This window comes from Anomaloglossus baeobatrachus, chromosome 2 (genome assembly GCF_048569485.1).
Source record: "Anomaloglossus baeobatrachus isolate aAnoBae1 chromosome 2, aAnoBae1.hap1, whole genome shotgun sequence".
Classification (NCBI taxonomy): Eukaryota; Metazoa; Chordata; class Amphibia; order Anura; family Aromobatidae; genus Anomaloglossus; species Anomaloglossus baeobatrachus.
In genome coordinates this window covers 454346983-454373258 of record NC_134354.1, presented here as the reverse complement: position 1 = coordinate 454373258, position 26276 = coordinate 454346983, and the positions used below count along the sequence as shown (strand labels likewise).

The window sequence follows — 26276 nt, the reverse complement described above, 5'->3', positions numbered from 1 at the left end:
TAGTTATAAGTGATTATGAAAGCAAAGTGTCAGTCATTACTTGGATCATACTGGTAATGTAGTCTTCTCACGCAGATCTGTGTTTGGGCCCATAGATCTTAGAGCTCATTTTTGCATGTGAGAAAAACGTAGCGTTCTCAGGAATAAGACATCAGATTGCAGATATCAAGGTATCTTTTTATTCAGCTTCTTATAACCTACATTTCCATACAGACGGCTTGGCAGGGTTGATCCTACTGACAGATTCCCTTAAAGAAAAATCCTAAATGTATGCACCTTTTGGAGCTTTTTATAGCTGAAGTATACCTAAGCATTCAAAAAGAGGAAGCAAAGCTATCAATGATGTTGGCGGGGAATTGTTTAAGGGTCTGATGTTAAGTGCACATAGTGTACGGCTGGTATTGTAAAGGGTAGGTGTCATCAGAAAAAGATCTATAATTTAAATAATGTTTGTGTGTTGGATACATTCAAATATTTTGACAGTTTTCTTTTTTCAAACCTGAAAAATTGATCTATGTGATCACAATACCGATGTAGTTCGCAGTGAACCAACAAAACCTATAAAGAACTACAACATCTTATATTGAAAAATCTTTATTGAAAAGTATAAAAAATACAAGATAAAAATATGCACAGCAAGAAGATGACTTGAGGAGGAACAACTTCACATAAGATGCAATTTCTCAGTGGCTAGCAATAGTAAACAAACATCATTATCAGATGGGATATGAGTAGAATACTTGTCAAAATACTGACATCCCAAATGGACTCAAAGTATCATCTGATAAGCCCTATTTATAAAAAATAATTATATGCCACATATGGGTTTATAAAATATTACTAAAGTTGATCCATGTGAATGAACACTCTGCAAAGCAGGTGGATGGTAGATGGAAACAGGACAGCATGTCTATAATAATGATAACAGATGTAACACTGCATTGACTGTAAAGAAGCAAGGACATCCAAAGATGTAATAGGGGGTGTCAGGAATCAATAACAAATACAAGTAGGTAATGCCATAACTAACAATGTAGAGTATGGAAAAATAATTATAAATGAGAGTCCTGACACGCCGCACCACATACATATAAGTCACATGCAAATATATAGAACACCCAATGTAATCACATGCTGCATCTTACCACAGAACACCCTGACGCGTTTCGCCGAGGCTTTATCCAAGGGCGCTTGAGTGTTCATTCACTTGGATGAACTTTAGTAATATTTTATAAAGCCATATGTGGCATGTAATTATTTTTTACAAATAGGGCTTATCAGATGATACTTTGAGTCCATTTGGGATGTCAGTATTTTGACACGTATTCTGCTCATATCCCATCTGATAATGATGTTTGTTTACTATTGCTAGCCACTGAGAAATTGCATCTTATGTGAAGTTGTTCCTCCTCAAGTCATCTTCTTGCTGTGCATATTTTTATCTTGTATTTTTTATACTTTTCAATAAAGATTTTTCAATAAGACGTTGTAGTTCTTTATAGGTTTTGTTAGTTTTCTTTTTTTCCTAGATGATATTCTTTATTAAAAATAAAAAAAAAAGAAATTTTGCAATTTTCACGCTGGACTCTGGATCATTTAACATTCTGTTTCAGGAAAGTCACATGCGGCAATGACCAGTCTCTGACCATGTATTTTGTATTGAAGCATCTAATCAGGGTGTGCAAAGAGAGCTGTAACATGGCCTACCGTGATTTGGAGATCCTGTGTTATCAGAGGTGTATAGAGTGTTACCTGTCTTTGTAATCCTACCTCTGACAAGGAAAACGCCGTCAACTCTTCTTTTGAAAATTGCAAGATGACTAATTGTTTTTTTAATAAAAGTGATGAAATAAAAAACACAGGTAACAAAACCTTATTTAAACAATAGGTAATTTTCTGATGACACTCCCTTTTAATAGATGATATGCAATACTTCACATGGCCATTGCTGAAGTTGAGGCAGGGATTTGTGGCATCTTGTAAGAGACTGTACTGTTAACTATAGGGCTATACATTTCTATCTTTAAAGCTTGTTAATCTTCTGCATCAGTGTAGCTCGATGGTCTTCATTGCTCACATTCTCAGTAATGGATTTCAAGAAATGCCTTTCGTTAGCCTGCCTGAGCGAGCGGTTTTTGGAAGTGTCATTTGCTTTCAGGTTTTCGTACTGGGAGAGAATTTCTAGTGCCAAAAAAAAGAGAGGTTCACAAGTATTTTCTGGCATCATTGCAATGATATGGAGGACATGACAGAATACCTGACTGTAAATAAATAACACCTCCTGGACATAGTTTGCTTCTTTCTGCATTTGAAGATTATATTCTGCCAGCTGCTGTTTAACAGTATCCAGCATATCAGATATGCACACACTGTAAAGCCTCGCAATGTGCTTTTGGCCATCAATTGTAAGCCAGTTAGAGCAACTTGAGCTACAAAGAAGCTGGAACCCTCTGAGTAATAAGACTGAGAACTGAAGATCATAGGCAAAAGGCCGGAGATTCAATAGAGGCATAAACTGTACATATTCCAGAGAATACGGGACATGGAGCAGTTGTCTATTCAAAAGACTCATCACAACCTGAGAGAGAAGCTTGCACTCTGTAGAGCTGCACCATGGCAAGACTTGTACCATGGCCACTAAAAATCCTTTACTAAAAAAATTAACCTCTTCTGGGTCTTCTATGTTGACGCAAAGAACTGAAAGCATGAAGTCTTTCATCTCTCTAGAAATACAACAGCACTCCATCCAAGCTAATAGGCCTGTGCCAGGACCATACTCTGGTAGATCAAGAGGTGTCCACTCATTCTCGGAGAGTTTGCAGACTTGAAACAAGGATGCAGGGGCTTCATTTTTAAAATGCTCCCCAAATACAGGCTTTATCCTCAAGCGTACAACCCAATCTAAATGCTCCATTTTTCTGTGAAGCCAAAAGAGTGACTTTCCCCACGTTTCTATGCTAATTTCAGCTTCAGGCAATGTCAAAGTGCAGATCTGGGTAAGAATTTCAATGATTAGCTCCTTGATTCCCAAGGTAAGGCAGTATGGCTTATCTGATTGTTGCCAGCACCTAGTGAAGCTATGGAGGAGTTTACAAAGAGACATAATAAGAGGGAACGGTGAGCATGAAAGAACCCAGTGTTTACCAGACTCATCCAAAGGGTTCTCAACATTTAGAGCTTTATGAAGAATACGCAAGCAAAGCTCCACGTGATCGCATTCATCAAGTATATATGGAAGAACAAATGTCCTCACTACCTCTGCTGGCTGTAATAGTGAGACATTATCACCTGTATTTTCTGAAGGATTCATCAGATAACCAAGCAAGTACAAAAACTGACTTTCTTCCTTATCAGCGGAGAGTTTGCCCCAACATGTCTTCATCAAGCAGCGAGATAATAATGAGACTGATGGGCCTGCATTATTGGGAATCCTAAAGCTTAAAGCAGGAAGTGAAGTTAATATTTTTGCTAAAAATACATGAGCACCAAGATTAGAAACTGCAAAGTGGCATGCTTTGCTTATAACATACTCAGGATACAATAGGGCCAACCTAGCCACTCTAGAAACTGTGCCATAGTCCGTTACATCTTGGGAGATTTGATTGAATGTCATGTTGAGCTCTTCTTGGAAATTATCGGTAAATGCAGACATGCAGTGGGACAGACCTTTTTCACCCCATGTGTTCAGTACCTTCATCAGCATATCATCCATCTGAGCTAATGAAAGCTCACAAAACAGATCTAAAATAATAGCTGTAGCATTCTTAATGTCCATGATGTTTATATTATTCTGCTCATAAGTGGCTTTAATGACAGTTTCCAACAACTTCAAAATGAGGTCAGGTTCCAGAAAAGTCTCTCTATTTGTTTTAAGGCAATTTACCCAATCACTGGAGAAGGCCCAAGTTATTTCAGATACAAACTCAGAACATATTTCCTTATAACGGCACATTTTATAGTCAATTATGTTTTTTGCAACTGTAGCCATCATGTCCACGTCATTCATCTTACACATTATTCGAATGTTGGTGGTTTTTTCCAGATGGCTCGAAATGAAGCTTGACAGTTCTAAAGTGTTCCCTCTTTGTTCTTGAGGAAAAGTCTCACTAGATGTAATTGGGACCAAATTTTTATGTAAAGATGCAAGACTACCATTCATCCTGAAACATTCATAGGAACTCTTGTCACCGTTATTCATGTAATTGTGCAACTCATCACCCCAATGAGACAGTAGGTCTTTCAAAAGTTGTAAGCCAATGTGTTGGGCACCTCCTAATAACCTGAACCTAGAAGCAGTGCTGCCACTCTGCACAGTCCTCTCTGCTTCTCGAATCATATCTTGAAGACTTTTTTGAGGAATATCATCCTTGACCTTTGTGTTACCAAAACAAAGGACAGCAACTAGCTTCTCCAGATATAGTCTTATCGGAAGATCATCGGATTCTTTTTCTAAAAAAGCAGATGAGCATAACATGTCAGCTAAATTTGCTATAGTGTAGCACTTTAGTTTGCCGTTATCTATGCATTGCATGATTTTAGGAAGCCCCTCTAAAAAAACAGATAGAATATTGTCAGTTGGAGGTAGGAATTGCTCGGGATCAGACTTAAATCTCTTAGAGGTTTGGCAAACTTCATCTTTTGTCTTAGGTAAGTATTGACAAGCAACAGCTGAAAATATTTCGACAATCTCATCCTTGCAGTTTTGATTATTTTTCAATATTTCCCACCACACATCCAGGAAAAAAGTCACATCTTCTATGGAAGTTTCATCGCAAACATGGTTTAACATCAAGGATGCTTCTTCAACCCAAAAATGTGTTGGTAAAGACAAGAGAAGTTCTGCAAAAACATCTGCTGCTTTTGTGGCTTTTAGTACTTCAAACAAAACAGTGTGATTCATTTTTGGAATCATGTTTTCCACAGGAAAGAAAACATCCTCTTTCCATCTCCTGTCAATATCAAAGTCTCCATCCAAGGAGTGTTGTGCTTGACATGAGAGCACTTTGGCCCAAAATATTGCAACGATCTTCTTCCTCCATTCATGGCTTTGCGACCAGGTTCCTGAGCTGATTTCTTTTAAAGCATTTGTGATCGTCTTCTCTACAAGAGGCCATTCAGCCTTTTTAATCTTCAGCAAGGTTTTCTGTAAAGTCAGTTTTTCAGCTAATAATAGAGCTCCTTGAAGAACTACTGTTTGTTCACATATGTTCCAACTACCTAGAGAAAAATAATAATAAAATAGCTTTAGTATAAATGTTTGCAGGTCACTGATAAAAAGACACACAATACAAAAATATTGTATAAGAACCTGTTTAGCAACTTTTTGTTAATTAGCGGCAAGCCAAGAAGATCAAGTAACCACAAAAGCAATTAAAACCTACAGGAAAATTATTTTCTTGTTGCCAATATCTTGAAGAGTTCACAACTCCTTAGTAATTCAGATATTTTGAAGAAAGTCAGGCAATTCTTATGTAGAGAGAGGGAAGTACTGTTTACATGCTTCTTTACTATTATATAACCTAACTAGCTGTAGCACCCAGCATTGCCCAGGATAGTAACTGTGTCTCTCCCAGTCTCTGTCTCTCTTTGTCTGTCTGCCTCTCTCTTTGTCTGTCTGCCTGCCTCTCTCTTTCCCTGCCTGCCTCTCTTTCCCTGCCTGCCTCTCTCTTTGCCTGTCCCCGTCCCTCTCTTTCCCTGGCTGCATTGTGACACTCCAACATTCCATTTAAGGGCATGGCTGCACATTCTTCTGAAGTTCTGACTGCACTGTGGCTCCCAGCTCCATTAACTTTAATGGAGGCAGGTTTTTTGGCGAATGACTAACGCACATGGTTAAAACTTCCCCTCAATACATAGTCTGACGTTTCCTGAGTCAAATGGAGTGTCTGTGCAAAATTTCATGATTGTACATGCAAATTCCTTTAGCGGACATACATACATACATACATACACTCAGCTTTATATAATAGATAATTAGCGGGCTGTTTATTGGTTCATAATACACACACAACACAGTAAAAAAAAGTTTCGTAATACACACTGCCACTCATAGTGTGAACAGTCCTTATTAAAAAATTTAGCAAATTTCTTTGCATTGCTCAAAGGCATTAAGCAGATGACCTTGTAAGGGTAAGAGTCTGTTTACAACAAGAGTGAATAATCTTTTTTTACTCAGATGGTCACGTTGTCTTTTTTTCCTACTTTAAGAGGCTGGAACAAAACTTAAAAGGAGTTGTCCAGTCTAAAATGACAAGTCTACAGTCACTGTGTCACTCTGTCACTATGACTGCCGACTTGTGTATACTCACATAGCATGAGTACATCACTATGCGCAATAAGGATTCTCCAGTGTCGGAGCAGGGAACAGCAGTCATGTGACTGCAATTATGTGATATGTATACTCCCAGCCACATTCCCACTAGATGGGCGCAGCCTTGCTCAACGCTAGTATATTCAGTGAGGCCACCCCTATATAGTCGGAATGTGGCCAGGAGCATACATATCACATAATTGCAGTGACACGACTGCTGTACCCAGCTCAGACCCCAGAGAATTCTCACTGCGCACAGTGCATGCAATGTAAAGATTTACAAGGCTGCAGTCAGATTGACCACAGTCATTTTAGACTGGACAATCCCTTTAAAGGGAACCTGTCACCTAGAATATGCGTTCTGACCTATCAGCAGACGAATGTGTGCCCTAATTACACCTCCCTACCCATCCCTGTGCTGTAAAATTGTATAATATGAAAGTAATAAAAAACGTTTTATTACCTTCATATTTCGTATGTAAATAGCAGGGAATGTGGTCACAGGGGCGGCACCTTGCCCTATGGACGTCTGCATATTTCCGTGGTATCACGCCCCTGTGGGCGTGATACCATGGAGCGACATCCCCGTCGCTCATTCTATCCTGAAGGTAATAAAACGTTTTTTTATTACTTTCATATTATACAATTTTACAGCACAGGGATGGGTAGGGAGGTGTAATTAGGGCACAAATGCGTCTGCTGATAGGTTACAACGCATATTCTAGGTGACATGTTTCCTTTAAGCTGCTTTGTTTCGTACGCAAGTGATATAGATAATTAAATTCTCATATAAACTCTATTTGGAATTGCGCCTTATACCTATATAGAATGACTGGCAGCACGATATGACTACCGATCAGTAAACACTTACTGATCAGCTGTCATTTAAATGACTGTTTACACAGACAGACCAAAATAAATGATTCACATTGCGTGATCTATACAAGATTACTCAGTGCTCAGACTGCCATAGTTAGAGACTTGTTTACACTGGATGATGCACCACTGAAAATGATAATCTTTTGCACTGAGCAAAAAAATCAAATCATCCAGTGACCATGCTTTTTGCTCATTCATTGGGTGATCACTACTATGCTCAGTACTTGTAACAAGCATTCAGATGCTCGGACGGGCTGGACTTGTATACAGAGTATAATGGAAGCCCATTCAAAACTCGAGGAGTATTCTTGAGATCTTCCAGAAAAATGCTCGACTTTCCTATTGACTTGCAATATACTCGGTACACGAGTCAAGCACGTCTGAGATTCCGATTGCTCGTTACGAGTAGCAAGCACTCCAGCATGGTAGTGCTCGCTCATCAATAATGACCACTTACTAAGGCCTAAGCCACACGGCGAGAAAATCGGTGTGAGTGGAGTGCGATAAAACATCCCATTCCACTCGGACCAATATTAGCCTGTGTGTCAGCACATGAGCGATTATTTTCTCAGCCCTAATCGGACCCCGAGAAAACAATCACAGCATGCTGCGACATTCAAGTGAATGGGGCGAGAGAAAAATCGCACTGCACTCGCAGTACACTCTCCTCCTCCATGCCAGCCCGCCCCCCGCAGCTGAGGTCTGCTCACATGATCGGAGCTCAGATGCAAGCACACTCGTATGACAATCGGCTCCTGCTGTGCTGCCAGCGCGAGCCGAGTCTCATGCGAGCATCTCAGTAGTGCCCCGTGTGGCCCCAGCCTAAACACGGCAGAACAATTGTGAAACGAGCAATTATAACAAAGCTCATTCACGATTATGTTGCAGTGTAAATGCAGCTTAAATCTGGTCAGAGTACTTACACTCACACCACTAACTGGCGTATACATAAGTGACTTTTTTTTTCCACAGTCACCTCAATTATGCGGCACCTTTGTTAGAACATTACCTCAAATAGTTTATTTCTGTCCATATGTTGAATTAGAGTAAATAGACATTATAGGAACGGGTGCAATTAGAATCTCTTTCTCTGTTTAACTCAGCTCGATCATATGGTACATTATTGGCAATACGGGTAGTCATCATCAACCTGTAGAGATGTTAGCTAATTGCTGTTATTGTGACCGCCATCTACTGTCTAAGGGTGCGTGTCCATGATCAGTGTTTGCAGCATTTTGGACGTAGCATGCTTCAGCTGCATCCAAAACGGTGTGTTCTACAGAACAAGCATAGTGGATTGGATTTCTAGAAATCCCGTGCCCACTGTGCTTGTTTTATCCGCATCAAAAACTGACCTGCGGTGAGTCTTTCCAGACTGAAGCATGTCAATTTTTTGCTGTGGATTTGCATGCATCCTCCGTAAGGAGAACACAAGCGAGAGACAGCAGCGCACTGAACCCTGATCGTGGGTACAAGCAGCTGCGGTCTCCTGCGGAGGAGACTCGCGGCCCTGCAGGTCAGGAACCGCTGGGTCCAGGATGCAGTGAATCTTGATCGTGGGCACATGCCCTAACTCTATAATAAAGGTGTTCCCTTTCATAGTGACTCTGCCTTTTAGAGAGCATTGGGTTAAATTACTAATCACCAGGGATCTGCCTGCTGAGACCCCCAGCAATTCTGAGAATGGGGGTTCTGCAGAGTGAAGATGCACAAACTCCTCTGTCTACAGGGCTGCCCAAGCACTGTACTTCGCTATGGATAGCCCCTTTATAGGGAACTTGACAAGCATGCCCTTCTGACAGGCTGTGTCATCTTTTCGGCAATGGAAATATTGTACATGATTCCTTACTGTTTGTGCACAATGAAGTCAGATGTACCCTCCCTGGTTTTATTGGTGCACTGCAGATTCTCAAGTAGGGAAGATACCCCATATGTGAGCAATACTTCCAGTGCAGAAGGGATGACGAGGCCAGTCAGAAGGACATCGCCCATGGGAATATGATCACAGCATGTACATATGAACTGCTCTATGAGAAGAGACAGCACATTGAATAGTCAGGGTAATTGCCTGCGTGTTGAGAGACTATTGCCTACTACAAGCTGTGAAGAAAAAAAAGAGAATTTTGTTTACTTACCGTAAATTCTTTTTCTTGTAGTTCCGACATGGGAGACCCAAACCATGGGGTGTATAGCTAGCGCCTCCGGAGGACACACAAAGTACTACACTCAAACGTGTAGCTCCTCCCTCCGGGCTATATACACTCCCTGGATGACAATCTATCCAGTTCAGTACAAAAGCTGAAGGAGGACATCCACCCATAAGTAGAGATAGAGTAAACGTTGCAAAACCAGAACTCTGTCTACTAACAACAGCCGGTGAAACACACGGAACAAAAAACTGCCAACAGGCAACAGGGAGGGTGCTGGGTCTCCCATGTCGGAACTACAAGAAAAAGAATTTACGGTAAGTAAACAAAATTCTCTTTTTCGTTATCGTTCCTTCCATGGGAGACCCAAACCATGGGACGTTCCAAAGCAGTCCATGGGTGGGAAAGAAACCAAACTGAGAAGTAGGCAAAACCTAACTTCACAAGTGGGCGACAGCCGCCTGAAGGATGCGTCTGCCCAAGCTCGCATCTGCCGAAGCATGAGCATGCACCTGGTAGTGCTTCGAAAAAGTGTGCAGACTGGACCAAGTGGCAGCCTGACACACCTGCTGAGCCGTAGCCTGGTGCCTGAAAGCCCAGGAGGCACCGACAGCTCTGGTCGAGTGCGCCTTAATCCCCGGCGGGGAAGGCACCTGAGAACACTGGTAGGCATCGGCGATAGCCGACCTAATCCAACGAGCTAGGGTCGGCTTAGAAGCAGCGAGACCCTTGCGCTGACCCGTGGTTAGCACAAAAAGTGAGGTGCACCGCCGAAAAACGGCGGTGCGTGACACATAGATTCGGAGCGCCCGCACCAAATCCAAGGTGTGCAACGCCTTCTCACAGCGATGCACAGGGGCCGGACAAAGAGAGGGCAATGAAATGTCCTGGTTAAGGTGGAAGGAAGACACCACCTTAGGGAGAAAGTCCGGAGTCGGACGAAGAACCACCTTGTCTTGGTGAAACACCAAAAAGGGGGATTCCGAAGAAAGCGCAGCCAAATCAGAAACTCTCCTGAGAGAAGTTATGGCTACTAGAAAGACAACTTTCTGTGAAAGTCTAGACAAGGGAACCTCCCTGAGAGGCTCAAAGGGGGGTTTCTGTAAGGCCGTGAGGACCAGATTAAGGTCCCAGGGATCCAAGGGCCGCCGGTAAGGAGGGATGATGTGAGATGCGCCCTGCATGAAGGTGCGCACCTGAGCCAGTCGGGCGATACGCCGCTGGAACAATACCGACAAAGCCGACACCTGTCCCTTGAGGGAATTGAGGGACAGACCTAACTGTAGGCCTGACTGTAGAAAAGACAGGATGGTCGGCAAGGAGAACGGCCAAGGGGCACGGCCGGAAGAGCGACACCAGGACAGGAAAATTCTCCAAGTCCTGTGGTAAATCTTGGCCGAGGAAGACTTCCGAGCCTGAGTCATGGTGGAGATGACCTCAGGGGGAATGCCTGAAGCCGTCAGGATCCAGGACTCAAGAGCCACGCCGTCAATCTGAGAGCCGCAGAATTCTGGCGGAAGAACGGACCTTGAGAGAGAAGGTCTGGGCGGTCCGGGAGATGCCACGGCACCTCTACGGACAGGCGGAGCAGGTCTGGGTACCAAGCTCGCCTGGGCCAATCCGGAGCAATGAGTATGACTCGACGGCCCTCCGTACCGATCTTGCGCAGAACCCTGGGCAAGAGCGCTAGAGGGGGAAACACATAGGCCAGACGGAACTGAGCCCAATCTTGAACCAGTGCGTCTGCTGCGAAGGCCTGAGGATCGTGGGAGCGAGCCACGTAAACCGGAACCTTGTTGTTGTGCCGGGATGCCATCAGATCCACTTCCGGAGTGCCCCACTTGCGGCAGATCGATCTGAACACTGACGGATGCAGGGCCCACTCGCCGCCGTCCACGGTTTGACGGCTGAGATAATCGGCCTCCCAGTTTTCCACGCCTGGGATGTGGACCGCAGATATGGTGGACTTGAAGTCCTCCGTCCACTGAAGGATTCGTTGAACCTCCAACATCGCCAGACGGCTGTGAGTCCCGCCCTGGTGATTGATGTAGGCAACCGCCGTCGCGTTGTCCGACTGAACCCGAATGTGCTTGCCCGCCAACAGGTGGTGAAAGTCTAGGAGAGCTAGAAACACAGCTCTGATCTCCAGCACATTGATCGGGAGGGCTGATTCGGACGAAGTCCAAGTGCCCTGTGCTCGGTGATGAAGAAATACCGCTCCCCAACCGGAGAGGCTGGCATCCGTGGTGAGTATCACCCAGGACGGAGTCAGGAAGGAGCGTCCCTGTGACAGGGAGAGGGGCTGAAGCCACCACTGAAGGGAGTTCCTGGTCTGAGATGACAGAGCCACCAGCCTGTCCAAGGAAGAGATCCGCTTGTCCCAACAGCGGAGAATGTCCAGCTGCAAGGGACGCAGATGGAACTGGGCAAAGGGAACCGCTTCCATTGACGCCACCATCTGACCCAGCACCCGCATGAGGTGTCTGATGGAATGACGGCGGTGCCTCAGCAGAGAGCGCACCGCCAGACGAAGGGACTGCTGTTTGACTAAGGGCAACTTGACAAGTGCCGGCAGAGTCTCGAACTGCATCCCTAGGTACAAAAGTACCTGGGTCGGGGTCAGAGTGGACTTGGGCAGGTTGACAAGCCACCCGAACTGAACTAGCGTGGCGACAGTGAGAGAGACACTCCGCTGGCAGTCTACACTGGATGAGGCCTTGACTAGAAGGTCGTCCAGGTAAGGAATCACTGCCAATCCCTGGAGGTGCAGGACTGCAACCACTGCTGCCATGACCTTGGTGAACACCCGAGGGGCCGTGGCTAAGCCAAAGGGAAGAGCCACGAACTGGAAATGTTCCTCTCCGATTGCAAAGCGTAGCCAACGCTGGTGTGAGACCGCAATAGGCACAGGCAGATAGGCATCTCTGATGTCGATGGATGCCAGAAAATCTCCTTGGGTCATTGAGGCAATGACCGATCTCAGAGATTCCATGCGAAAGTGCTGCACCTGAATATGCTTGTTGAGAAGCTTGAGGTCCAGGATGGGCCGGGAGGAACCGTCCTTCTTGGGGACTAGAAAGAGGTTTGAGTAGAAACCGCTGAACCGTTCCCGGCCGGGAACCGGAACAATAACCCCGTTGGCCTGCAGGGAGGCCACGGCCTGAGAGAAGGCGGTTGGCGGGCTGGAAGAAAATTCTATCCTGTAGCCGTGGGAGATAATATCCCGCACCCACTGATCGGTGACGTGTTGGAACCACACGTCTCCAAAGTGGGAGAGCCTGCCACCGACCAAGGACGTTGCTGGCGCAGCCAGGTAGTCAAGAGGAGGCCGCCTTAGTGGCAGCGGCTCCTCCGGTCTTTTGAGGACGCGGCTTTGCGCGCCAGTTTGGTTTACGATCCTTGGCTGCGGTAGTGGACGCGGCCGAGGGTTTCGAGGATGACCAGTTAGAGGAACGAAAGGAATGAAACCTCGATTGGATCCTGCCCTGGACAGGTTTCCTGGCCTTAGTTTGAGGCAAGGAAGTACTCTTCCCGCCAGTAGCCTCCTTGATTATGTCATCCAGCTGTTCCCCAAACAGCCTGGACCCAGCAAAAGGGAGACTCGCAAGGTACTTTTTTGAGGAAGCGTCTGCTTTCCACTCTCGAAGCCACAAGATCCTGCGGATCGCGAGGGAGTTAGCGGAGGCCACCGCAGTGCGGTGAGAAGCCTCCAGGATGGCAGACATGGCGTAAGATGCAAAAGCCGAAGCTCGAGAAGTTAAGGTCTCCAGCTCAGGCATAGAGTCCCTGGTGAGGGAATGCATCTCCTCCAGAGAGGCAGAGACTGCCTTGAGAGCCCACACTGCCGCAAAAGACGGGGAGAACGAGGCTCCAGCCACCTCATATACAGACTTGGCCAAAAGGTCAACGTGGCGGTCAGTGGGATCCTTAAGAGAAGTGCCATCAGCCACAGCCACGACTGTGCGGGCTGAGATTCTGGACACCGGAGGGTCCACCTTTGGGGACTGAGCCCATTCTTTAACCACCTCTGGTGGAAAAGGAAAACGGTCATCTGAACTACGCTTCGGAAAACGTTTGTCAGGACAGGCCCTGGGTTTGGTAACAGTGGCCTGAAAGCTGGAGTGGTTAAAAAACATACTCCTAGCTTTCTTAGGTGAGGTAAACTGGTGTATCTCTACCAGAGAGGCTTGTTCCTCAGACTCTGGTGGGTTGAGGTTCAGTACGGAGTTAATGGACGCAATTAAGTCACTAACATCCGCATCTCCCTCAGACAAGTCAATGGGGTACATAGAGGTAGCGTCTGAGCCCACAGTAAACGAGTCCTCCTCGCCCTGCACCTCGGCACGTGAATCAGAGCCGTGGGAAGAGGAGGGAGAAGGGTCCCTGCGTCTCCGTTTAGGGGGACGGGGTCCTGGGACATGCTCTGAGAGCTCTGCAGAGCTAGGAGCAGCCGAAGCACCCTGTGAAGGGGGCTGATGCATGGACAGCAGTGTCTGGGACAGCTGCCCCATGGAGTCGGCAAAAGACCTGGAAAGAGCTTGAGAAAAAGATGCTACCCAAGCCGGGGGTTCAGCCACCGGGGCCAAAGCAGCCGGAGGGACCCCTGCGGAGGCTCCAGGCTGAGACACAACCATATTAGCACAGGCATCACAATGTGGGTATGTGCTTGGCTCTGGCAGAATGAGCTTGCAAGCAGTGCATATAGCATACATGTTTGCAGCCTTGCTCCTAGTGACAGACATGCTGCTGATGGTGGAGAGCTCTGCAGCCAGAATATACTCCTGTAGAATGCCTGAGAGTGTAATAAAAGTCCACAACCAGAGGTTGTGGCTTACCAGCCCGTGCTCTCTGTGTGCCCTCCGGATTCCACCGCTCCCCTGTGAAGCGTTAGCCTTCCTGATAGAATGCAGCTGCAGCATCCAGCTCCCTCTAGCGCAAGAACGCTGAGAAAATGGCGCTGGGAGAAAGAGGGGGGGCGTGTATAAGCCCAAGAGCGGGAAAAACGGAGGGCAGAGAGATACAGGACGACAGACAGGGGAGGGGACATCTCCCCAAGGAGGAGTGCCCTCCCCTCTGCTGGCCGGGCGGTGGGCGGCGCTGTATGCAAAACATGCAGAGAAGCCGATACCGAAACTAGGCCCAAACAGAAGCCGGGGCCTAGATTTAACAATGCGGCCGACGAGCAGGCACCTTCGGCGCGGTTCTCAGGGGAAATCCCCAGAATCGGCCGGAAAGTACAGTAACGTTAAAACACATACTGTCCCCCTAATAAAAGTCCCGGGACCCCTGAAAAACGTCTCTATACTTATCTTTGAGACGCAGGGCCATGTCCCTGGAGAGGGGGGTAAATGCTCCTTCCAGCAGGGACCAGACAGGGCTGCGGATGGAGACCGGTCGTCTGCAAGCAGAGAGGACCGTGGAGGCTCCCACTTCAACCCAGAGCCTCTTAGAGGATGTGAAGGAGCGCGGCATGTGAAGGCTCCAGCCTTATAAAGTCAACCTTAACAGCACCGCCGACAGAGTGGGGTGTGAAGGGACATGCCGGGAGTCCAGACTGGACCCGCTTTTCTTCCAAATCTTTAAAAAAAAATAAAAATGAGAAAAAAATATCAGAGAATGCAAGTGTGTGTTCCTCCTGAAACACAAAGTATTGAACTGGATAGATTGTCATCCAGGGAGTGTATATAGCCCGGAGGGAGGAGCTACACGTTTGAGTGTAGTACTTTGTGTGTCCTCCGGAGGCGCTAGCTATACACCCCATGGTTTGGGTCTCCCATGGAAGGAACGATAAAGAAAAACAAAAGCGCTGGCAGGTTCCTTTAAACATGTCCACAAAAAGACAAGTTAAAGACACCTTGTGAAAAGCCAAGTTAAAGAATAAGCGCACATGAAATTCCTCTGCAAATTTCATTGCAAAAACGGTGCAAGTGAAACATGATAACAATAGAGGCAAGTTGAAATTCCAAATCCGCTGCGCAGGACAATTTATGCTGTGGATATTCCCATACATCTGTTACAATTCACAAAATGCTGCTACTGTAAATCCGGAAATTTCTGTTGCCGATGCACCCATGTGCACATACATAAACGGACATGTAGAAAGACTATAAACTGGCAGATATGAGGTTAATAATATTTTGACCTGTATTCCTCGGGCTGTCAGTTATACACTGTGTGCAGAATTATTAGGCAAGTTGTATTTTAGAGGATTTTTTTTAATTATTGATCAACAACTATGTTCTCAATCAACCCAAAATCCTCGGAGTGGAGCTCTCTGCCCTTTACTGATCCAGCCTCTGGCCCATCCATCTGGCCCATCAAGAGTCACTCTCATTTCATCAGTCCATAAAACCTTGGAAAAATCAGTCTTAAGATATTTCTTGGCCCAGTCTTGACGTTTTATCTTCTGTTTCTTGTTCAAAGGTGGTTGTTTTTCAGCCTTCCTTACCTTGGCCATGTCCCTGAGTATGGCACACCTTGTGCTTTTTGATACTCCAGTAACGTTGCAGATCTGAAATATGGCCAAACTGGTGGCAAATGGCATCTTGGCAGCTTCACGCTTGATTTTCCTCAATTCATGGGCAGTTATTTTGCCCAACACGCTTCTTGCGACCCTGTTGGTTATTTGCTATGAAACGCTTGATTGTTCAGTGATCACGCTTCAAACGTTTGGCAATTTCAAGACTGCTGCATCCCTCTGCAAGACATCTCACAATTTTGGACTTTTCAGAGCCCGTCAAATTTCTCTACTGATCCATTTTGCCAAAGGAAATGAAGTTGCTTAATAATTAAGTACACCTTATATAGGGTGTTGATGTTATTACACCGCACCCCTCCTCATTACAGAGATGCACATCACCTGATTTACTTAATTGGTAGTTGGCTCTCAGCCTTTACAGCTTGGGTAGTACAACATGTATAAAAAGTATCATGTGATCAAAATACTCATTTGCCTAATAATTCTGTACACAGTGTAGTGGTGCAGCCGGCGCAGTTTCAGTCAGTGCATTATGTGCACAGTAAGCGGCGGCTGTAACCGTGCCTGCCACTGACTGACAAGAGGCTGATTATCCTCATATCTGCATTTTTTTACATGACATGTTCCCTTTAAAAAGAGTAAAGTCCAATTAACAAAATAATTTCAGCCTTTAGGTGTAAGTAATTACTTAATTTACTGACAACAATCAGAGATATTGAATATGGCAGGAAATTGAGTCTCTAGACATACACCCCATTGGAAAACCATTGTCAGAAAATGTGAAGGAGTCAACAAGTTTTACCAATGTTTCAGAGTGGAAGTACAGGCTCGAAGTAGGCAGTTTATATACAAGAAAGTATTCTAGCAAGTCAGATATCACGTATACTTACCAAATTCCATTGCATTACTCATGGTATGGAAATTCTTACAGCATAGCACCAGCACAATCTAAAAACAAGTGGACTAAGGTTATAAGAATATGGTAAGAAAATGATTAATGGAAACAACTATTAATGCAATAATCCATGATGTCCAAACATCATAGCAGTAGGACATACATACAGTGCCTTACGGTAAGTATTCGGCCCCTTTGAATTTTTAAACCTTTTCCCACATTTCAGGCTTCAAACATAAAGATACAAATTTTAATGTTATGGTGAAGAATCAACAACAAGTGGGACACAAGTGTGAAGTTGAACGAAATTTATTGCTTATTTTAAACCTTCGTAAAAAATAATAAACTGAAAAGTGTGCAATATTATTCATCCCCATTAAGTTAATACTTTGTAGCACCACCTTTTGCTGCGATTACAGTTGCAAGTCGCTTGGGGTAAGTGTCTATCAGTTTTGCACATCGAGAGACTGAAATTCTTGCCCATTCTTCCTTTGCAAACAGCCGGAGCTGAGTGAGGTTGGATGGAGAGCGTTTGTGAACAGCAGTTTTCAGCTCTCTCCACAGATTCTCGATTGGATTCAGGTCTGGACTTTGACTTGGCCATTCTAACACCTGGATACGTTTATTTGTGAACCATTCCATTGTAGATTTTGCTTTGTTTGGGATCATTGTCTTGTTGGAAGACAAATTTCCGTCCCAGTCTCAGGTCTATTGCAGACTCCAACAGATTTTCTTCAAGAATGGTCCTGTATTTGTCTCCATCCATCTTCCCATCAATTTTAACCATCTTCCCTGTCTCTACTGAAGAAAAGCAGGCCCAAACCATGATGCTGCCACCACCATGTTTAACAGTGGGGATGGTGTGTTTAGGGTGATGAGCTGTGTTGCTTTTACGCCAAACATATTGTTTGGCATTGTGCCCAAAAAGTTCCATTTTGGTTTCATCTGACCAGAGCACCTTCTTCCACATGTTTGGTGTCTCCCAGGTGGCTTGTGGCAAACTTTAAACACTTTTTATGGATATCTTTGAGAAATGGCTTTCTTCTTGCCACTCTTCCATAAAGGCCAGATTTGTGCAGTGTACAACTGATTTTTGTCCTATGGACAGACTCTCCCACCTCAGCTGTAGATCTCTGCAGTTCATCCAGAGTGATCATGAGCCTCTTGGCTGCATCTCTGATCAGTCTTCTCCTTGTTTGACATGAAATTTTTGACGGCTGGCCTGGTCTTGGTAGTTTTGCAGTGGTAGGATACTCCTTCCATTTCAATATGATCGCTTGCACAGTGCTTCTTGGGATGTTTAAAGTTGTGGAAATTTTTGTAACCAAATCTGGCTTTAAACTTCTCCACAACAGTATCACGGACCTGCCTCTTGTGTTCCTTGATCTTCATGATGCGCTCTGTGCTTTAAACAGAACACTGAGATTATCACAGAGCAGGTGCATTTATACGGAGACTATATTACACACAGGTGGATTATATTTATCATCAGTCATTTAGGACAACATTGGATTATTCAGAGATCCTCAATGAACTTCTGGAGTGAGTTTGCTGCACTGAAAGTAAAGGGGACAAATAATATTGCACGCCCCAATTTTCAGTTATTTATTTTTTATAAAAGTTTAAAATAAGCAATAAATTTCATTCAACTTCATAATTGTGTCCCACTTGTTGATTCTTCACCATAACATTAAAATTTTTATCTTTATGTTTGAAGCCTGAAATGTGGGAAAAGGTTTAAAAGGTCAAGGGAGCCACATACATGCTTGGAAACATACAAATGCTTTTATATATCTATATATATAATTGCCTTATTCTGTCTGTCTGTCTGTCTGTCTGTCTTGCTCCAAAATTGTGTCCTTACGGTGACACAAAGCTGATTGGCAGCTGGGCTCGCCATGGTCCTGCCCCCTCGCACGGATTGGCCGCTCGTCTCCGCCCCCCCACGGATTGGTCGCTCGCCTCGGCCTGGCCCCGCCCTCCGCATGGATTGCCCGCTCGCCTCGGCCCTCCGCATGCATCGCCAGACATAACCTTGCGCTGCTGGGATCGTGACGGAGCCGGTGTACGCTGGTAACCATTATACACATCGGGTAACTAAGGTCCCTTGGTTACCCGATGTGTATCATAGTTACCAGTGTACACTGGCTCCGTCACGATCCCAGCAGCGCCAGACATACCCTTGCGATGCTGGGATCGTGACGGAGCCGGTGAACGCTCGTAACCATTATACACATCGGGTAACTAAGGTCCCTTAGTTACCCGATGTGTATGATAGTTACCAGCGTACACCGGCTCCCGGTACACATGTGCAGGGAGCCGGCATTATACTCCTCTCCCCCCAGGACTACTCCTCCTATTATAGTCCTCCTATTATACTCCTCTCTGAGTATAATAGGAGAACTATTATAGCATGGGGGATGTAGCACGATGGGGAGTGCGCAGCATGGGGGATGGAGCACGATGGGGAGTGAGCAGCATGGGGGATGGAGCACGATGGGGAGTGCGCAGCATGGGGGATGGAGCACGATGAGGGGTGCGCAGCATGGGGGATGGAGCACGATGGGGGGTGCGCAGCATGGGGGATGGAGCACGATGGGGGGTGAGCAGCATGGGGGATGGAGCACAATGGGGGGTGCGCAGCATGGGGGATGGAGCACGATGGGGGGTGCGCAGCATGGGGGATGGAGCACGATGGGGAGTGCGCAGCATGGGGGATGGAGCACGATGGGGAGTGCGCAGCATGGGGGATGGAGCACGATGGGGAGTGCGCAGCATGGGGGATGGAGCACGATGGGGAGTGCGCAGCATGGGGGATGGAGCACGATGGGGAGTGCGCAGCATGGGGGATGGAGCACGATGGGGAGTGCGCAGCATGGGGGATGGAGCACGATGGGGAGTGCGCAGCATGGGGGATGGAGCACGATGGGGAGTGCGCAGCATGGGGGATGGAGCACGATGGGGAGTGCGCAGCATGGGGGATGGAGCACGATGGGGAGTGCGCAGCATGGGGGATGGAGCACGATGGGGAGTGCGCAGCATGGGGGATGGAGCACGATGGGGAGTGCGCAGCATGGGGGATGGAGCACGATGGGGAGTGCGCAGCATGGGGGATGGAGCACGATGGGGAGTGCGCAGCATGGGGGATGGAGCACGATGGGGAGTGCGCAGCATGGGGGATGGAGCACGATGGGGAGTGCGCAGCATGGGGGATGGAGCACGATGGGGAGTGCGCAGCATGGGGGATGGAGCACGATGGGGAGTGCGCAGCATGGGGGATGGAGCACGATGGGGAGTGCGCAGCATGGGGGATGGAGCACGATGGGGAGTGCGCAGCATGGGGGATGGAGCACGATGGGGAGTGCGCAGCATGGGGGATGGAGCACGATGGGGAGTGCGCAGCATGGGGGATGGAGCACGATGGGGAGTGCGCAGCATGGGGGATGGAGCACGATGGGGAGTGCGCAGCATGGGGGATGGAGCACGATGGGGAGTGCGCAGCATGGGGGATGGAGCACGATGGGGAGTGCGCAGCATGGGGGATGGAGCACGATGGGGAGTGCGCAGCATGGGGGATGGAGCACGATGGGGAGTGCGCACCATGGGGGATGGAGCACGATGGGGGTTGGGCAGCATGGGGGATGGAGCACGATGGGGGGTGCGCAGCATGGGGGATGGAGCACGATGGGAGGTGCACACCTCCCCCCAACACACACACACAACACACCACACACACACTGGGAACCACAAACACCGCCCTACACAGACACCCACACACACAGACAGACAACGCCGCACACACACAACACACAAACACCGCGGCATACATAAATATACGCACATACCGCACAACACACACATTGCACAAAACATACCTCCCCCCAAAACACACCACACCCACACAAACCACGCAACTCACACAACGCTACAGACACACAGCGCTCCACAAACAACGCAACACACATACAACACCGCTCTTACCCCCCGCCACACCCAGACAACACCCAGAACATGTACAGCCATACAGAGATCCACGTACACATGCTGTAGCCATACATAGATCCATGTTCACATGCTGAAGCCATACATAGATCCATGTACAAATGCTGTAGTCATACATAGATCCATGTACACTAACTGTAGCCACACATAAATCCATGTTCACATGCTGAAGTCATACATAGATCCATGTTCACATGCTGTAGTCATACAGAGATCCATGTTCACATGCTGTAGTCATACAGAGATCCATGTTCACATGCTGTAGTCATACAGAGATCCATGTACACATGCTGTAGCCATACAGAGATCCATGTACACATGCTGTAGCCATACAGAGATCCATGTACACATGCTGTAGCCATACAGAGATCCATGTACACATGCTGTAGCCATACAGAGATCCATGTACACATGCTGTAGCCATACAGAGATCCATGTACACATGCTGTAGCCATACAGAGATTCATGTACACATGCTGTAGCCATACAGAGATTCATGTACACATGCTGTAGCCATACAGAGATCCATCTACACATGCTGTAGCCATACAGAGATCCATGTACACATGCTGTAGCCATACAGAGATCCATGTACACATGCTGTAGCCATACAGAGATCCATGTACACATGCTGTAGCCATACAGAGATCCATGTACACATGCTGTAGCCATACAGAGATTCATGTACACATGCTGTAGCCATACAGAGATTCATGTACACATGCTGTAGCCATACAGAGATCCATGTACACATGCTGTAGCCATACAGAGATCCATGTACACATGCTGTAGTCATACACAGATCCATGTACACATGCTGTAGTCATACAGAGATCCATGTACACATGCTGTAGCCATACAGAGATCCATGTACACATGCTGTAGCCATACAGAGATCCATGTACACATGCTGTAGCCATACAGAGATCCATGTACACATGCTGTAGTCATACAGAGATCCATGTACACCTGCTGTAGCCATACAGAGATCCATGTACACCTGCTGTAGCCATACAGAGATCCATGTACACCTGCTGTAGCCATACAGAGATCCATGTACACATGCTGTAGCCATACAGAGATCCATGTACACATGCTGTAGCCATACAGAGATCCATGTACACATGCTGTAGCCATACAGAGATCCATGTACACATGCTGTAGCCATACAGAGATCCATCTACACATGCTGTAGCCATACAGAGATCCATCTACACATGCTGTAGCCATACAGAGATCCATGTACACATGCTGTAGTCATACAGAGATCCATGTACACATGCTGTAGTCATACATAGATCCATGTTCACATGCTGTAGCCATACAGAGATCCATGTACACATGCTGTAGTCATACAGAGATCCATGTACACATGCTGTAGTCATACAGAGATCCATGTACACATGCTGTAGCCATACAGAGATCCATGTACACATGCTGTAGCCATACAGAGATCCATGTACACATGCTGTAGTCATACAGAGATCCATGTACACATGCTGTAGTCATACAGAGATCCATGTACACATGCTGTAGTCATACAGAGATCCATGTACACATGCTGTAGTCATACAGAGATCCATGTACACATGCTGTAGTCATACAGAGATCCATGTACACATGCTGTAGCCATACAGAGATCCATGTTCACATGCTGTAGTCATACAGAGATCCATGTACACATGCTGTAGTCATACATAGATCCATGTTCACATGCTGTAGTCATACATAGATCCATGTTCACATGCTGTAGTCATACAGAGATCCATGTACACATGCTGTAGCCATACAGAGATCCATGTACACATGCTGTAGCCATACAGAGATCCATGTACACATGCTGTAGCCATACAGAGATCCATGTACACATGCTGTAGTCATACACAGATCCATGTACACATGCTGTAGTCATACAGAGATCCATGTACACATGCTGTAGCCATACAGAGATCCATGTACACATGCTGTAGCCATACAGAGATCCATGTACACATGCTGTAGCCATACAGAGATCCATGTACACATGCTGTAGTCATACAGAGATCCATGTACACATGCTGTAGTCATACAGAGATCCATGTACACATGCTGTAGTCATACAGAGATCCATGTACACATGCTGTAGTCATACAGAGATCCATGTACACATGCTGTAGTCATACAGAGATCCATGTACACATGCTGTAGTCATACAGAGATCCATGTACACATGCTGTAGTCATACAGAGATCCATGTACACATGCTGTAGTCATACAGAGATCCATGTACACATGCTGTAGCCATACAGAGATCCATGTACACATGCTGTAGTCATACAGAGATCCATGTACACATGCTGTAGTCATACAGAGATCCATGTACACATGCTGTAGTCATACAGAGATCCATGTACACATGCTGTAGCCATACATAGATCCATGTACACATGCTGTAGTCATACAGAGATCCATGTACACATGCTGTAGTCATACAGAGATCCATGTACACATGCTGTAGCCATACAGAGATCCATGTACACATGCTGTAGCCATACAGAGATCCATGTACACATGCTGTAGTCATACAGAGATCCATGTACACATGCTGTAGTCATACAGAGATCCATGTACACATGCTGTAGTCATACAGAGATCCATGTACACATGCTGTAGTCATACAGAGATCCATGTACACATGCTGTAGTCATACAGAGATCCATGTACACATGCTGTAGCCATACAGAGATCCATGTTCACATGCTGTAGTCATACAGAGATCCATGTACACATGCTGTAGTCATACATAGATCCATGTTCACATGCTGTAGTCATACATAGATCCATGTTCACATGCTGTAGTCATACAGAGATCCATGTACACATGCTGTAGCCATACAGAGATCCATGTACACATGCTGTAGCCATACAGAGATCCATGTACACATGCTGTAGCCATACAGAGATCCATGTACACATGCTGTAGTCATACACAGATCCATGTACACATGCTGTAGTCATACAGAGATCCATGTACACATGCTGTAGCCATACAGAGATCCATGTACACATGCTGTAGCCATACAGAGATCCATGTACACATGCTGTAGCCATACAGAGATCCATGTACACATGCTGTAGCCATACAGAGATCCATGTACACATGCTGTAGTCATACAGAGATCCATGTACACATGCTGTAGTCATACAGAGATCCATGTACACATGCTGTAGTCATACAGAGATCCATGTACACATGCTGTAGTCATACAGAGATCCATGTACACATGCTGTAGTCATACAGAGATCCATGTACACATGCTGTAGTCATACAGAGATCCATGTACACATGCTGTAGTCATACAGAGATCCATGTACACATGCTGTAGTCATACAGAGATCCATGTACACATGCTGTAGTCATACAGAGATCCATGTACACATGCTGTAGCCATACAGAGATCCATGTACACATGCTGTAGTCATACAGAGATCCATGTACACATGCTGTAGTCATACAGAGATCCATGTACACATGCTGTAGTCATACAGAGATCCATGTACACATGCTGTAGCCATACATAGATCCATGTACACATGCTGTAGTCATACAGAGATCCATGTACACATGCTGTAGTCATACAGAGATCCATGTACACATGCTGTAGCCATACAGAGATCCATGTACACATGCTGTAGTCATACAGAGATCCATGTACACATGCTGTAGTCATACAGAGATCCATGTACACATGCTGTAGTCATACAGAGATCCATGTACACATGCTGTAGCCATACATAGATCCATGTACACATGCTGTAGTCATACAGAGATCCATGTACACATGCTGTAGCCATACATAGATCCATGTACACATGCTGTAGTCATACATAGACACATGTATCCCAAGAACACTTTGCAGGACTCCATACCTGTCCAGTCAGGAGCCGCACACAGCCCCGTACAATGCGGCTCCGCAGCGTCCTGTGACACAACTCGCTCTAGGCAATTACTTCAGACACGGCTTCGTTCTGTTACAGCCGTAGACATTGCAGCAGCCATATTTCCGAAGCCATTCTTCTGTTTAGTTAGCACAAGTATCACATCCAAAATGGCTCCTTTCCGAAAGACAGGAATAATGTTCTATCGCAAAGTCCCTCTGACGTCATTAGTATGCGACATTGCAGGTGTCTTTTCCTGCCAGCAGAGGGCACAGGCACATTTGCTGGCGGAGCTATACAGCGGTGTTGTCAGGGTAACGGAAGGCGCCGCAGGACTGATAGAAGCCGCCTCACTGTAAGCCTGCGCCTTGCTGACTATGCCGGGCTACGCATTACCGTGACCGGTGGCAGCCTGTCCTCTGCCGCACAGAATGTCCTGTCAGCATGGAGACGCTATGGTGCAGACCGGCCCTGTAATAAATATGGCTGTAGGTCTAGCTGAAGACCTAGGTCATTGGGGTGATGGGGCTCTGACCCTGGCAGCCCCCAATGATCATCTGAGCTCTGCTCCAGCAGCACCTGCAGTACTGAGTAGCGGCCACTAAGCAATGCGCGGCGCTGTATTATTCTGCTCCGCCTGTAGCGGACATCGGGCCATAGCAAAAGCAGACATCTGCCCCCGCCGACCTGATATTGATAGTCATAGACCGTCCCTTTAAACTGCTGCCACAGGTCAGTCCATGCTCTGGTATAAACGCCACAGTTACTCTAGGGCAGTGATATGGAACCTTTCAGAGACCGCGTGCCCAAACTGCAACGCAAAACCCCATTATTGATCGCAAAGTGTCAACAGGGCAATGTAACCTGAAGAACTTTAAAAGCATTTGGCATGTTTTTGAACAATTAGGCTATGTGCGCACGTCTGCGTTCTATTCCGTAGCGTTTAAGGCTACTTTCACACATCCGGTTTGAGCCATGCGGGTCAATCTGGCTGTGAAACCTATGCAACGGATGCGGCGAAAACACCGCATGCTTTTCATAAGTTTTTACATGAGGCCGGTCCGTTTTTTTCCGGTTGCGGCACGCTACTGAGCATGCGCAGTGGAAGAAACCGCATGCGGCGGTCGGATGCGTTTTTTCCGCATCACGCCACATCCGGCGTCCATAGGCATGCATTGAAAACTGCGCCGCAGCGGCCGGATGCGGCGCAATGCTTTTTTTTTTTTTTTTTGCTGGAGCAAAAAAAGTTGCAGGCAACGTTCCATCCGGCCGCGGCATTGGCTAAATCTGCCACATGCGGCAAAAACCGGACCAAACGTAAGTCCATGCGGCACAATACGGCAGTAATGTAAGTCTATGCAAAAAAACCCGCAACCGGCGGCAAAAAAAACGGTTGCGGTTTTTCTGCAGAGCGCCAGATTGTGCTGCAGAGCAAAAACCGGAGGTGTGAAAGTAGCCTAAGTTACTGCATGTGCGTTTCAGAGCGCAGCCGAAAAGCTGCGTTCTAAGACGCATTGTACATGCAGAATTCATGCGTTCTTGATGCTTGCTCTGCCACAGACAGAGGGAAAAGCATCCAAAATGCACAAAAGAAGTGACATGTTGCTTTTTAGAACGCAGCGTTTTGGCAAAATATTTCAGCATGCA

General features: G+C 46.4%; 1 protein-coding gene across 1 annotated transcript; it reads right to left on the bottom strand.

The window, feature by feature from the left end:
- Positions 1 to 1485: 1485 nt before the first annotated feature.
- Positions 1486 to 24759, bottom strand: GEMIN4 (gem nuclear organelle associated protein 4). Its single transcript, XM_075334215.1, has 3 exons — positions 24621 to 24759; positions 16705 to 16762; positions 1486 to 5217 (listed from the first exon to the last, which is right to left on the bottom strand). Exons 2-3 carry the CDS (start codon positions 16724 to 16726, stop codon positions 2024 to 2026), a joined length of 3216 nt encoding a protein of 1071 aa, XP_075190330.1. The 5' UTR covers positions 16727 to 16762; positions 24621 to 24759; the 3' UTR covers positions 1486 to 2023.
- Between the last annotated feature and the right edge of the window lie 1517 nt (positions 24760 to 26276).